General features: G+C 36.6%; 1 protein-coding gene across 1 annotated transcript; it reads right to left on the bottom strand.

Annotated features, from left to right (window-relative positions):
• Window positions 1-1919: 1919 nt before the first annotated feature.
• Window positions 1920-4718, bottom strand: LOC104588264 (WAT1-related protein At5g07050). The gene is made up of 7 exons (XM_010246121.3): window positions 4243-4718; window positions 4057-4119; window positions 3795-3911; window positions 3451-3700; window positions 3168-3326; window positions 2925-3076; window positions 1920-2438 (listed from the first exon to the last, which is right to left on the bottom strand). Exons 1-7 carry the CDS (start codon window positions 4434-4436, stop codon window positions 2180-2182), a joined length of 1194 nt encoding a protein of 397 aa, XP_010244423.1. The 5' UTR covers window positions 4437-4718; the 3' UTR covers window positions 1920-2179.
• Between the last annotated feature and the right edge of the window lie 11994 nt (window positions 4719-16712).

Raw genomic sequence — 16712 nt, 5'->3', positions numbered from 1 at the left:
TGTGCCCAAATCATAAGAGTTCGGTTCTCCTTCAACATTGTTATGATCTTGATTATGAAATGGGTTTTTTTCCGGATTGGATCCATTTTTATCATCAAGCTTTACCAAGAAGAATATAATCCATATATAATTGGGTTCACATTTGGAATGTGACGTCCATGTCTGATGGGCCCATGTATCTCAATTGGCAACGTGTATAAATTGGGTCCAATTGATCCATCCGTTTCATGACATACTGCCATACGTGTAAGGACCTAGATCCACGGTTAGAGAAACACCATTTCTTGCCTGTTCCCCAAATGGAGGACCAAAAAAAAGCATGTAATACAGTGCAGAACTGTTATTAGATGTTTTCCATTCAATTAAAATCAGCAATATTGTCTGATGCCAGTTCCATCTCAGAAGTGGCAGCTAAATTGGTTTTAGGGGGTGTTATTTGTTTTTAAGGCTGTGTTTAGTTGCAGTGCAAATTTATTTGTACTGATGTAAAACTATGACGGTGCAAATGATTTGGATGCAAATTTTGATTTATTTTTGTTTTAAATTTTAATTTATGTCGTTTAATTATAATACAAATGAAGTAAAATAAGACATGAAGTAGAATAAAGTAAAACTCAAAATAAAATTAAACCAAAATTTGCATTCTATTCATTTGTATTCCCTTGCATTTGTAATAATTCAAATAAAATTGAACTGCAATCAACCACTGCCGAAGGTTCAGTTTGGAGGGAGTACAAATATAAATATGCAGAGTGCAAAATCTTGAATTTGTATTGTATTTATACTGAGGGATGGTTTGCTGATATATGTTAGTTGGTTCCCTCCAACATTGATGCAAAATCAATTCCTGCAACCACCGATTTGGGGAAAAGGGAGGGTTATTAGTAATGCATGGCAACAAATACCAAAAAAATGTTGTTTTAATGTCTGGTTCAAAAGCTATGGCCTTCAAGCCATTTTCTTCAACTTTCAACCCATTTTCTCATCTGATTTATTGTGACTTCAGGGGTACATTGTCTCAAAAGGGACTTTCTCAGAATTACCCCTTACACCAAAAGGCGCCATCCAAAGATATGAGAGAGGCTGAATTGGCTGAACTGAATTGCTTTATTTTTTTCTTCCAATTTAAAAAAATTTAAGGGTTCAGCTGGAAGCCTACTGAATTATTAGGTTAAAAAATTGCCTTCTATTGAAGTGAATAAGCAATTAAACAGGGGCAAGATCATTTAATTGGTGAATAGAAAGGCCTAGTGACTACCTTATCCTTAAATATTTTATTATATATATAATTATTTTAACTACCAAGAGACACAAGACAATGCAATAAGCAATTCATCAGTTCAGTTCAGCCAACAGTTGTGAAATAACTCCCAAGTTATTTCAATGCAGGGAATATCGCAGCAAAATGGAATTCTTCAATCTTATCCAAACAAAATTAGAAGAAAAAGGAAAAATCTCCTTACAGATACCAGCTCCATATGGGGCTACAAAAAAATATATATAAATACGTATCACAAACAAGTACATTCTTCATCACCATCAACCATAATGGGCGAATCGAGACATAACACGTCAGCTTCATACACATGCATGGGTCCCACACGCTAGCTAGGAGTATGGTAGTTGACCCAGTATCATCATCATCATCATCATCTAGTTCCCAGTAGTTCTCATAATAGTCTACTGGTGACTATTAGAATAGATGGCCGCCGGAGAATGCATGAAGGGTATCAGATGCAAAATGGGTGCAAACAGAGATTCGGAAGCACAGCCAAGGAGGACTTCAACTAGCCCCAGAAAAGTCAACCACTATCCCTCTTAGTGGGATCTGTCTCAGACGTCAGCAATTCATCCATGTATATAAAGAAAAAAAAATTCCAAGAATTATTCAGTGGGACTCTAACAACATTGCTCACATATAATCAAAAGCAGATTCTGCCAATCTCTTCATTCCTTTTTCTTCCAATTTCTTTCAGAATATTAGCTTACAGGAAAGAAACAACAAGGCCCATAACAAAAAAAAAAAAAAACTCAAAAGGTAAAGCAAAAAAAGTTGAGAAATGAAAGCTAAGAGAAGTGGGGAAACACAGATAGGTCCTCTCTCTTTGGCTACATTTCATTTGTTTTCTGTTTTTCAATTTTTTCTTTTTATTCTGTCCAAGTCTCAGCTCTCAACTGGTTACACCTTTGGCTCTCCATTCGCCTTCATGGAGGGTTCTGGAAGGGGATTGCTAACTGCAGTGGAAGAGAGCTTGGCTCCTGTCTTCTGCATCTCGATGTCGTTGGCTTCAATCTCTTCGATCATCGTTAAACTGTTGTTCTCACCACCTTTCACGGCCTCAGGGATTGTCTCAGCAGCTTGCTTCTCTTTGTATTCTTTGTATTTGCCCCACAGAACAGAGTAGAGACCTGCTACTATCAAGATAGCTCCAAGTATGCTGCACCCAGAAGTGAAGATCGGATCAGCTAGTGCTTTAGTGGGGAATAAAAATGGTAAAAGGATTAAGAAAAAAAAAACTTGGAGCTTAAAGGGAAGGGAAAATAAATTGTAAATTTTACCTTTTTTTAGGTACTCACTATTTCATTCTTTTTTTATATATTTCCAGTCCATTTTATTCATTTGTTTTTATTATGATAGTGATATTTCACGAAGGTACTAGTGCGAGTAATAAGAATAAAAGTGGAATTTTGTTTCTTTCTATGAGGCTGTGTGATAATGAGTGGGTAGTGAGATAGATACCCATTATGGCATTCCCCAAAAATAGTGGGAAATTTTTTTTCTTCAAGTTCAATAACAAAAAATAAATAAAAAGGAAGATACCATGATGGGTTATTTTTAATTTAAATGAGAATTATGAAAATGGTAAGAAAGAAAGTTATTAGTATTAGTATGTTAGTAGGATTTTGAGTTTAGAGGAAATTACCCTCCCAAATAGATATTTTCAAAAAGGATGAAAGACCCCATGATGGCCACAATGATCATCATCAATGGGCTGAATGCAGTCACAAAGACAGGTCCTCTTTTTTGCATCACTAGCCCTTGGACGTAGTATGCAATGCTTGAAGAGATAATCCCCTGTATATGAGAAGTATAATATTAGTAATTTTCTTTCGGAACTTCACTAGCTGAGAGAGAGAGAGAAAGATCAGAGGAGAGAGAGACTAACAGCATAGGCAGCGGCAAGGAGGTTCATGTCCCAGCCAATGGTCCAAACAGAGGTTGAGTGTTCCATCACAAAGGTAACTGCGATAGACTGTAAAGTGCCCAGGAAGACTACCAAGGCAGTGAGAGAGAGCTGAGCTGAGTATCTTCTAAGTGTTATTGCCTGCAAAAAGATGCCCACAGAGAAAAATAAACTTCAATTTCCTAAAGATCAGAGTCCAAAATAAGTAGAATAAGTAGGGAGAGAGAGAGAGAGAGATGGGTATTATTTTCTTGTTTTCACTTACCTGAAGGATGAAGAAAGAAGCCCAAGCAAGAGTAGCAATGATGAGGAGGATGGAGCCCTTGGCCCAGTCTTTGTCAGATGTTCCAGTGGCGTCTGTGGCATTGGAGTTGTGAGGATGCACATGCTTCGTCCACACCATCTCCATGATGGGTCCCTTGTACAAGGTCATCAACATGGCCCCGGCCACCGTCACTATAGTTCCCACCACCTTTGCTTGGCACCTCACCTTCTTCATATCAATCTTCTCCATTCTGTTGGTCATTATAGCCACCACCCACATCACAGAATTAGCCTTCAATCCTGCTAATAATAGATAATTTTAATGATCAATGCGCAAGCATTTACCTGCAGAGAACCGCCATGACAAAGGTCATCGCCGGTAACATGTTGCTCATGGCACATGAGAAGGTCGGGGAGGTGTACTTCAGCCCTGCGTAATAGAAGTTTTGATCGATGACCGGCCTGCGAAACCCAATAACTAATCAGTCAGATTTTCTCTTTCTTACTAGTATCTTGGCCATGACTATACTGCTCTATTTCAGAACACAGGAGAATGAAGCTGGTAATATCATATCCATGCAACAGGGCATGATGAGAAGAAACTAACCCAAGAAGCCCAAGAACAAAGATTTGAAGGAAAACCGGTAATGTCATCTTGGGTCGCACTTTCCTGAAATTATCGAACAGGAAATTAAGCATCAGAAAACTCTGTTAAACAGAGTTGAAGTTTGAAGAGAAGAGAAGTTGGCTGGACTGGTCAGCAGCTGGCTTAGCATCTAAGAGATTTGTATACCTCTCGAGAACGAGAGCAAAGGGGGCGATGACTGCAGTGGCAAAGGCGTGGCGGTAGACCACCAGGACGTAGTGGCTCATGCCTCTGTTGAGAGAAACCTTGGTTATGATATTCATCCCCGCGTAGCCAAATTGGAGGGAGATCATTGCTACGTAAGGTTTGCATCTTTGGATGAAGTTGCTACAGCACCCCATTTCCTTATAGTTATGGTGACCCAAAATTTCAGTGAGAGAAAGGACACTCTTTGGCCTTCAAAGGAGCTAGAACTTGGAAGGAAGAGAGACAGAGAGAGATAGGAGGAAGGAACACCCAAGATGTCTCTGTGTTTCTCCTAGGGAAAAATGTATTACTCTCCTCCCTATTTATAGACCTTAAGCTGAAGGGGAGTAGGGGACCCCCTATCAAATAATTCCAGCCTGCCTTTGCGTGAGTGTTGCGTATGCCTGCCTGTGACACATTCTCTCTCTCTCTCTCTCTCTCTCTCTCTCTAGCTGATGATGCCTGATGAGCTGATGGATCTGTGGAGCCAAGACCATTCCAGGGCCAGGGCTTTGAATCTTTTGAATATTCTATATCACATATTTATCCATTAAGGAGGGGTCCACATCACAGAGATGAGTGAGTGAATGGATCACACGTGGCAGCAATAGGAGGTGATTTATGTGCTTGAGGTGGGTCCACTAGCTTACCATAGTGGTAAGCGATTTGAGAGGTACCAAAACGAATGAGAGCTTGGTGCGCCTGCTGATGCCATGGATGGAGGCATGGAGCCACAGCTCTGTGGAACTACAGTTGGTTGTTCACTGATGCGGCGAGCCGATGCATATCTGAGGACTGCTATTCACAGGAAAGCCCACTCTGATATCTGACCACCCACCTCCCTTGCTTACTTCCTTTGGCCTGTAAGAAAAGGTTGGTATGTATGCCTTGATCATCATCATTCATAAGATAATGTAGAGCAGCTCTTATCCGAATGCAAATTAAAGCTAGTGCTCTTCAATCCCAAAATGGCTCTGTTGATGTGGCACGCAGCATGGTGTGTTCATTGTTGTGAGGCAAACCGTGGCCGCGCAAGGCCAAGTTGCGTCGTCGCCTAGTCCCCGACCTCCGTCGGGTTGAGGCCGTGACGACGGTCGTGCGGCCTGTAGGGACCATGCAAACATGCCTTTTATGTATTGGGTTGAACCCTCAAAAGATGGTGCCTCAGACAGTGATATCCATAATGCCATCCTTTGGTTTGCTTAGTGGGCTCCCTCTCTCTTTTTCTGTGTGTCACTTCTTTTACCAATTCAAATGTTAAGAGTCTGGTTATGTACTAAAAATCATTAATTCAAAGATGATCTCTGTCTCAACCATCAAAGATGATGCTCTGTCTTAGCAAAAGTAAATGAGTAGAGGGGGATTATCACCATAAACAAATTAGAAACAAGGCTATTTAATTTCCTTGGCTATTTTGTGTGATTGTGTTCCTTTGATTTGCTTGGTGGAAATTATCGTAGTTATAATTAAAAGCAGTGACATATGTTAATTAATCTTGTGATCTGTGGATCATTAATCACTTAAAAAAGTTGGATACTTAAGTTTCTTAATTTTACTAATAAGATTATATATTGGGTATGGATAAGTATTCCATTCCTACTTAATCAAGCTTGTGCGGGCTGCTACTTGCATCCAACTATTTAATAATAAACTAGCAAATTTTTACATTCTATCTGTATTTGTATGGATGGATATGAATCTCAGTCTATATGTGTGTACATATATACATATGTGAAAAGGCATGTCTTTCTGTCTGGTGATTAGGCCCCATTTGCTTCTGATGGCAAATGTTTGAATGAATGAGTGTATATGCATGTATGTATGGTCATGTCCATGGCATCATTCTCTCTAGTAATTATTAGACCTCATTTGTTTCTGATGGCAAATGTATGTATGAATGAGGGTATATGCATGTATAGTCATGTCCATGGCATCCTTCTGTCTAGTAATTAGACCATAGACCCCATTTATTGCTTCTAATTAATGGCGAATGTATGCATGAATGAGGGTATATGTATGTATAGTAATGTCCATGGCATCCTTCTGTCTAGTAAATAGACCCAATTTGCTTCTAATCAATGGCAAATGTATGCATGAATAGTGTACATATGTATGGTCATGTCCATATATGGCATCTAGGATTCCTTCCCAGTATTATGGAACTATTTAGTTCTGGATGTGTCGCTCTTTGTTGCAAATGGAATATAATATATATGATTATTCCAAAGATGACATTCTCCCAGTATCATCTTGTGGCCGGAGTTCTGATTCAATCACGAGATTCCATGCTTAATCGTCATCATATTCCTCCAAGCTACACAAAATGCTTTCTTAAAGCAAAGATGGATAAGGAATCTGCTCATCATTTAAATCTCAAATAATTTAGAAGCCATAGAATTATCAAATCTGTCAAATTACCCTAAGGGTGTTTGGATATATTGATTTTATTTTAATTATCCAATTCATTGCCAACAATTCCGATATTTGTCGCTTGGCTAGATATGATCAAAAGTCAGCATCGGTAGGATTATTCTGATATATATACCGTATCAACATGCCATTAACAATTCTTCTCCTGTTTCTACTTTTGAAATTCTAAATCAACTGCTATAAGATAATTTGACAAACACATGGCCGAGTGGTAAACCCTTCAAGATTTTTTTTCATGAGTAAATGAGAAAGATTTTATTAAAAGAAAAGAAAAAAAAAGAGAGACAAAAGAGGATAATATAGAAAATCCTTTAAGAATTGGCTCTTTCTAAAGCGCTCATGCCCTGTAAGTCAACCAGCTGCAAACAAAATTATGAGCCCCTATACACACCATAATAAAAGGGTTTATGCTAACTTCAGTCTTAAGCTTAATTACTATATGTTGTTTAGGAATGAGACCAATTGGGTCATTGCGTTTCAATGTGTGTTTGCCAGAGTTTTATTCACTTAATTGAGCTGCAAATGTTGCACCCCACCAAGGGTGGGTAGTATTTTAGGCATAAGGAGTGCAATACTCTAGAGCTTTTGTGCAAACATTTACAGCTCAAAGATACAATAGTTCTCAGTACCAACACAAAAGAAAAAGTATATTTCCAAATAATGAGATGTAAATTTTAATATCTGGTCACGCATCAATATTGGATGTTATGTATCTTATTTGAAGGATTATATTTCAATATTTATGACATAACCTTTCACTTGATGGAGATTGGCTTCACGTTATGGTCTATGACTATGCCATTATAACAATATTATTGCTTTATAGTGGATAAATTCATCATTGTGTCTTTGGCAAGTCCAAAATCATGGATTCAAAATTTTGTTTTCAGTCGATTGATGACCCAAGATTGATTAAAATCAATGTAATTCAAAGCCAATTGAGATATTGATTTGAACCCAATTAAGCAATGGTCGAGAATATGTAAGTAATGGGACTGGAAGAATTGGATTATTGAATAATAAAGCATTATGATCTTGGACGAGACAATGCCACAAAATTGAATTTCATATATTGATTTGAATGATCATGATCATCACTACACAGTCTGTTCTCTGTAGATTCTTTTGTTGAGGTAAGCCATGACTAATCTGGTCTTCAAAAAGCATGGTACTGACTAGACTGTTAGGAACATCGATCATTTGTGACCTCTCTGAAAGTCTCAAGCTATGGCTGATATTAATTGGAGCTGACCTGCTGAAGGCATCATAAATAATATTTGGAATATGTCATGCTTCTAGTTCTGGGTAGATTTAATTTGTTTTATATATCCAAGAAGGCCTCACAAACAGTGATATTCTCAGAAGGGAGGCCCCTTCCACTATACAAAACATAAGCTTCAATTATGGCCTTTTATTGAGAAGAAAACCACAGACGACTATGCATATATAATAACAAAAGAACACCTTTAATTATGCATTAATTGTTATCAGATAAGGCCTTTAAATAATTAGAAATTGTTCTGTGCTCTGGTTATGGTGTCGGTGCTAATACAATTAAGCCCAAATTATATATGTCCAAAAATAAACAGTAAAAAGATCAACACCCCAGACCAGAACAACCTAAAACCAAGAAATGAGCAAAATATGAAAGAAAAAGGAAGAACATATCAAGTGTTGGAGCACACAGAGACCTTTTTTTTTCTTCTCATGAAAAGTTGGGTTTCTTTCAACAATTAATACCCATAATATATAAGGCTGCCCTGTGTCTGTGTTTCTTCTGTTCCATCTCTTATATAACAATACAAAATTAAAGCATGAGTGATTCATTAGGGCATTTATATATAATTGCAAAATAGCAACACAGGCAGCCAGTGACAAGTTAGAATCTAATACTACAAGGACCACATTTTTAAGAAAGTTAAAAACGTGGTAATCCTTATTAAAATGCATAGTGCAGTGCCTCTTTTAATAATTACTACTTTTGTGGGGTCCTTCCATATATGCTTACTTTTCTTTATACCCCAACTTGCGGCTGGTCTAGGTGACATATGTGGTATATGGCTGGCTAGTGGCCAGGTACGTCGTAAGATGGGATCAAACTCAAACCCACAACACTAGGAGAGGCACGTCGAGCTTTATTTCAGCCACAAATTTGCACCTACTTAACTTGCCAAATGACCAAATTCCCTTGATCTTATTCTTCTAATGTGTTTGATGACGACGATATAATTTCTTTTTGAAAATGACCAAAATGTCCTCTACAACAACTACCCCGGGACATGTGCTCAAGTGGAGCATGCACCAAGAACAAAATGGGTGTCTAATCATCCTCCCAATCATCATCGAGCCACGTAAGACAGGCAAATCCCCCCACCAAATGAAAGAGCCGAGTATATATATATATATATATATATATATATTGGAGCGAGTCCTGATCATGAAAGGGAGGGGGAGAAGGGTATATATATATATAGCTAGCTGAGGTATGCAATTATAGGAAAAGGGGCCAGAGGGAACATGGTGAGTTGGGTGCCCTTAGAAAGAGTTTTTGTTGAGTGTCCTAACGTACAAATTAAAGTGAAATATAATGGAATAGGACTATGGGCCGGGTGGAATGCATGAGGGAGTGGGTTGATAATGGGGTCCCAATTGGGGTTGATGTGTTGGAACTTGTGAGGCAGTTTATTCAAAGGGGGATTGGAAAGAAAGGTGATGATCTCTTTCTTTCTGTTCATATCTTTTTTATTTTTTATTTTTTTTGTGATGATTTTCATTTTATTTGCTTTCTTTTGTTTTTCAATGACAATAAGGGTATTTGTGATCGATTATATTCCAGTAGAGATCTGGTGGTGCTTGATATCTCTAAAAGGTCCCTGATTTTTCTTCCAGTCATCAGTGACTCTTTCCGGTTTTATTGTTGTTTTCCTCCTTTTTATTTACTTTGTCGACATGTTAGCTCAAGTGGGTGGGTGGAAGTGATACTGACTACCTTGCTTCAAATAAAATTAAAGCTCTCTCTCTCTCTCTCTCTAGTATGATCTCTAGTATGACATACATTGCTCATGCATGTATTCGTAAAGACATCAGCAGACATTGACTCGCTTACATACATATATTCCAAAGGATATTCGATGCCACAGCCAACATTGACTATCGATGTACGTGAAAACGCCCAGATACTGAGATATACATAAACACGCAGAAACAAGCTTCAGTAACCCAGAACTGACACAAACCAGAAGGTGAAGGTTTGTAGTCAGCTCAGTTCCAGTTAAACGGCGAGCTTCAAAGCCTGACTTAAGCAGCCAACTAACCGTGGGCCTTTCCCAAGTATAGCAGAATGAAAGTTAAAAAGAAAGTATTATATTAATTGCTCTAAAATGAACCATTATTATTGAATAATTGTCCATCTACTTTTTTTTTTCTGATGAACAGTTGAACATGCAGCTGGTTCTGTCTTATTTGCACAATTGCAGCTCAGTACCCAGAACCAAATCTCCTGGGAGTCGTCTGACATAAAACACACTCCACCCATTACAAAGCATTGCCCTCTTTTCTCTTTATTACTAAATTATTCATCTCTCTGTGTGTTTTGTGGGTTATTGTTCTCTATTCTCTTCTGTTATCCATGTAATCACTTCTCTTGTCTTGCTTAATTTGCTTTCTTTTTACAAAAATATGTTTAGTGCTACTGCTACATATATAATATATATATATATGAATACATTTGGATCCATAAACAATTACATACGTACTACGTGAAGCACAGACATATATATTTTCTTTTTAAAAGCCAGGCTGCACTCGTGCACTAAGAGCTTTTACTAATAGCTAGAGAAAAGAACTATATTTTTTCTAGATCTACTGATTAATATGTTTCATGGACCAATGCAAGCAGCTAGCAATATATTAAAATTTTAATTACTCTCTGTAAGCAACAAGATTATTGAGACAGTGAAGTGCAGTTGCCTTTTGTTAATCTCTGATGATTCATTCCACCAATGATGAGTCCTAAATTGGACAGACATGAAGTCTTTTCATCTTCTTCTTTTTGGGGCAAGCTTTGAATGCCATCGGCCCTACTTCTTAGTCCCATTCCATATAATATTACACTCATGTAAACCATCCAAAAACAAAAAGCTCCTCATTTTCCATCCACATTCCTCTCCACCCACTTCATCTTTTGAGTTTCTTGGCAGGATCTCTCTTAATTTAGAGAAAGAACGATCATGGATTGCCCTAATGTCAGACCCTTTAAGCAAAGAGACACATCTCTTACATTAGTTAGCTTTCCAATCTCTCATCCTGCCCAAAGGGGAAAAAACTTTAAAAGAAAAAAAAAAAACCTCCATTTCTTTCATAAAAAAAGCCTCTATAATTGAACTTTCTGATGTCATTAGGTCAAAAAGCTGTAGTCAAAGATTCATTCCTACAACCCCAAAACGTGAATCTTTATGTTCGATCAAATAGCCACTAAAAGCTCTGCTTTACAGCCTTTTTTTTTTCTGTGATCGTTGGGTAATAAACTACTAAGCAATCACACTAGAAATAAAACAAAGGAAAGATAATGAAAATGGCCTCGCCTTTACTCGGAAAGCTTAGTTCAAGACAGAGAGAGGGAGAGCTCCATCACCGTTACGTGTTGCAATTCCATGACTGAGACCATGAATGCACGTAGGCGAATTCTCATATTTTGATTTGAGTTGAGGACATATCGAAATGGACAACGATGAACAAAAGAAGGGTCAGGAATTGCAGGGGCACAATGATTTTATTCAAACTCGATGTCACTGAAACAAGGCTTTACATATGCCAAGCTAATCAATAAGAACCGTGTACCGTGGTGAAAAAAAAAATTGCTTTTTTGCTTTTCACGTACTCATCAGTGACTCAAGATACTATGAGTGAAAGGCCTAGCTTTCATCTAAAAAAGGCCAAAGAAAGACTACTTGTTGATGACTTTGACCAGCATTAATTCAATGGGTTGCTATGATATGTCCTCTTCACTTTATCTACAATGTTGGTTTGTGTTTTCTAGTCTAAACTATCTTTGTTTGCTGGTGAATTGAAGCAAAAACTCATGTTAATTGGTTGTATATTAATTCTTTTTTTGTTATTCTTCACACTAGCTAGCTGGTACAACTTACTTAGGCAGTTTATATTGTTATCTCTATACCCAATGTATATATATACCTTAAAATTTTATTAACCAAAAATATTATAAAAATTACAGGGGACATAGCCCTGCCTTGCATGCCCCAAATCCCAATAACAATAAATTCTCTCTGAACCTCTCGGGCCCATCCAAAGCATTAAAAGACTCTTAATATAGGAAGGCCAGTAGTATCTTCAAACATTAGGGTTTTATGCAAAACTGAGTGTAATAATTCATAAAATATACTATAGCATACATAGATTAATACAAAATTCTTAGGCCTTCTACAGTTCAACTATAATTAGCACATCTCATATAATGTAGTATATATACAAGCAAGTTGATGTCATATTCATTAATTTGCTAATTCTTGTAAACAAAACGTTATCAATCCATAAAATGAAAGCTTGTCAAAGTTGTTCAGCTTGTTTCTTATTGCAGAATTTGAATCTGGTGTTTTAGAAAAAAAAAAAAAGGTAAATTAAAAAGATATAAAGGTTGGGTTCACTTTCACATTGCATTGCTTTTAGACATGGTAGGTGCATGGTAGCTGAGATGAAAGGACCAAAGCCATTCATGTAGTCCCCCAGCCAATTGTGAGCTCTTATTCACTTCGAAAGTTTTGCCTACAAGGATCTCAGCCGCATCCCAAAAGGGAGCCTTTTTCTTGTCTTGTTTTATTGAAAACGAAGAACTGAAAAAATTTGACAATTGTTTTCAGCTGGGAAAACTTAAATACGCAAGGGCAATGAGCTTATATGGATAAGGCCACTTTTCACTAATGGACTAACTGATGAATGGATCGTGTTATTCGTCCACGTGCAGAGAAGAGAACTCATCTTGCATTAGGAGTAGGACACATCAGCTACTTTCAGCTATTAAGTGGAAAGATTGGAATTTAATATGCTTGGGAAATTGACCTCCCATTCTAGTTGTTTGGTTTCATCCTCAAGATACTTTTTTAGCAGAAGATATATTTCACCAGTTGTTTTGGATAACTTTGATCGTATTGATGTTGTAAAGAGACGTTTCTCTTGGTTATACACTAGAAAATTGATCGAATCATGAAACAAATACAAAAAGTAAGTGCTAAATGGTTATCCTATTATCCAACACTACCTCCTTTTCATGTTGTTTTAAATTCATTAAATATTATATATTTGAGTCTTAAAAAATAGGGATGCATGGCAATTTCTGCCTTACCCGGTGGGTATCCGCCCCTACCTTACCCGATGGGTAGGTTTTTTTGTTTGAAGAACGGGTTTTGGAGAGGAAACGGGTTTTAGGATTCTACAACCCGTATGGATACAGTATTAGGCTAAATCCAATCCTCCCCGACCTGCATATTTGTTTGAAAGTATAGAAACTTTATATACCAAGTGTTGAATTTAATAAAATTTTGAATTTTATGTGAAAGATAATTGATAGTTCATGTTTTTTATTTTACTTATTTATTGTTTATATATGACAAGAAATAATAAGAAATTAGATATGGGTTCCAAATCCAACCCTTACTACCCTTAAATTCAGGGAGGGTTTTGTGTTTTCATGTGAGGATAGGGTTTGGATTCTCAAAATCCAACCCACTACGGGTTTTGGGGTGGGTACAGGTTAGGAGGTTTAGGGAGGCAGATAGGGTCTAAAATTTACAAAACCCTCCCCAAACCCGCCCCGTTGCCATCCCTATTTTTTTATAGAGAAAAGATAAAAGTTTATTAAAAGAAAAAATGGGTAAATACAACGGATAAGCCCAGCAAAAAACAAAGGTTACCACCCAAAAAGGCCCATAAAAGCAAGACAAGGAAGGCTCAGCTCACAAAAAGAAAAAACCACCCTGCAAATCTCCTTATTAGAATCCATGGAACAAAGACAAGCAGTCAAAGTGGGCAACCCCTTGTTGTGTAGTACCATGAATCAAAAGAAAAAAGAAAAGGCAAGTAATTGAAGCATGATGTACTGATGGATTTTTTGGTTTTATATTTTGTATTCTAGTTTCATGATTCATCATTAAAAAACAAATTCTTATTTATCGCACTTTGTTTAAGATTATGAATATATAATATTAGATATGTGTCTAACTATTTTCTATAATTTTTTTGTAATTTTGTTATTTTTAAAGTTTTTGTTTAATTAAGACATCATGGACTAACCCATTTAACCCAAAAAGTTGAAGCACTAGCGCAACAATTGGATAGGAAAATGGTTTTGCTTCCAGGTTGGTTTTAAATTTTATATTTCATTTTCATCTTTAATATAAGTTATTCTTATTTATCACATATTTTGGTTTAATATGATGAGTATATAATATTAGAGATGCCCCAAATGTTTTCTACAAATTCTCTAAACTCTCCATAATTTTTTTTTTTTTTTTGTGTGTGTTTCTATTTTTTTGAAGTTTCATTATTTAATTATGACATTATAGACTGACCCATTTGATTTAAAAGGTTAAACCATTAATCTACCACTTGGATAGAAAAACAATTTCATGTTTTGGACAATTTTCGATTTTTATTTTATTTTCATCATTAATAAAAAAAATCCTTGTTTATAGCAATTAACTTTGTTTACTATAATCTATATATAATATCAAAGACGAGAGTTCCCGTTCAACAACATTGATCCAAATCGTTAAGTTTCTTGATTAGAAAACTCAGCACTAGGTATAGAAGCCTCCTCCTAAGAGTCATCAATCTCAATCTAAACCTCATAACCACAACCACAAGAACAAGTTGTTCAACAAGAAGGATGAACCAAAACACTCACAAGATATACTCTAGGAATGGTCTCTTTACAAATCACGACTTCTGGTAACAAGAGATTAATTGTTGGAAGTGCCAACTGTCACAAGTCTTGCTAATAGTAATGTTTCCCCCACGACTCCTTGGAGACAAATCATGATACAGCCCAACCCAGATTCTTTCCACCAGAATCAAGCCTTGATGAGACTGCAACAAAGGCACCGGTGGTTTAGAGCAAGGTGGGCCCTCCCCCAACAAGAGAGAATCAATAGGAAGCAAAAACGACTGAGGAGCTAGGGAAAATCCTAGAAGAAGCCTCGATTGGGTTAAGAAAAACGACGCAGGTCAAACTTGGAACCATGGTCGTAGGAGCCCCATAGATCACCACTCAATGTTTTCAAAACTGGACTGAACCAGATGGTTAGACTGGAAAAACCATGAATCAGTCATTTGATCGGTTCCGTTTTATCCTAAAACTGTTGTTTGACCAAAAACCGCTGATTTGGTAATAAACCATTGACCCGGATGGTCAAACCGTCGAACCATTCAACCTGAGAATGGTTTTTAGCAAATTTTTGGGTTTTTATTTTTTTTAATTTTTTTGTCAGAGCAAGCCATCTGTTCAGACTGTTCAACCTAGAAACCGGACCCAGAACAGTTTCCTATCCAGTCCGATTTTAAAAAACCTTGCTTTAAACTCATCCAGGACCACCATTGCATCAACGGCAGCAAGAGGAACCCTTCCTCCGTTCTTTATTTTCTTGGGTTGCCATCTCCATCATCTATGAATAGCCTTGTTGCATCAACCATCCACTCTTGGATTGAAGGTGCCTATAACTCCAAGCTGGCCCTTCTTCTTAACCGTTGGTTCCACCCTTCCTAAACCGAAAGGATTTTACAAAGAGGAAGACTCTAAAGCCAACAAGATAGGTTTCTACTTGAAGGGATTCGAGTTCCACCTTCCTTTTGAAAGTAAGCAATGTCCTCGACAACAATTCTCAATAAGAATCTCATCTCTAATTTGAAGCTAAGGTCAATCTCATCATTGCAGTCATTCCTGTCTTTCTCATCCTCTTCTTTCTACCATGAATGCATAACCTTTTTTTTATTTTTTGAATTAACTCTTCTTCTTCTAAGCTCTCAGGGACCTCTCTAACATGTTCTCCATGAATGTTGTGTCTTCCCAAGTGTCAGCACCCAATTTTTGTTCAGTCCTTTCACCCAAACTTATATTTTCTTTTAAGACTCTAAACTTGAAAACATAACCAGAACAACTAAAGACCAAAATTCCCTCTTTTTGTCACAATCTATATATTCAACACCCAACTAAACTACACTAGTAAACTTAATCTTTATTAACAAGAATATTAAAATCAACATCTGGCACTACATAAACTTTAGTAATCCAATCAAATACAATTCCTAGACTTAAGAAACTAAAACTTAATTACACATTGAATTTCATGTCCAAACTACAAAGATCCTTTGTTCATTATACAAATTTTCTTTTCGACAGTCCCAATTTATGCAATTTTTGAATCTTGACTTCACAAAATTAAATACGATACATCCATTGCCTCAAAGATGCTAAGATACAATCAACCTCCAAATTTCACCTCAAATCTATGACGATCAACCATAAAAAAATCCAAGATTCCATTTCGACATATGTCAACACCCAATTATCCCTACGGTTCATCAAATTATTACTTACCTCTGATTCGTAACCAACAATTGTGTTGTCAATTATGCCTCTGATCCCCTAAATTTCTAAGTATGTTACTAAATTACATGATATAATATTTTTTCTTCTTTCCTAAAACCAACAATATTTTATGTTTTAGCTTAAATTACAAGTAATTTAATATTTAAGAATCCAAGTACATATGCATAAACACTCTCTATATATAAAGTAATATTTTGCATATCCATTTGATTTAATAACTTCATTTTTTTACAGATGAAGTAATATTTTACATCACTTCTAATAGCATTGTTTGTACAAGTTAACAATATAAACTCTCATAATTAAATTTACCATTAATCTCTTTATACGTCTTCAAAACATTTTTATCTTTTATCTAAACTTAACAACAAACATAATGTTA

Source organism: Nelumbo nucifera, chromosome 7 (genome assembly GCF_055504915.1).
Source record: "Nelumbo nucifera cultivar China Antique chromosome 7, China Antique-T2T, whole genome shotgun sequence".
Taxonomy (NCBI): Eukaryota; Viridiplantae; Streptophyta; class Magnoliopsida; order Proteales; family Nelumbonaceae; genus Nelumbo; species Nelumbo nucifera.
Note: the sequence above shows the minus strand (reverse complement) of the source record. Positions and strands in the feature narration are given on the sequence as shown.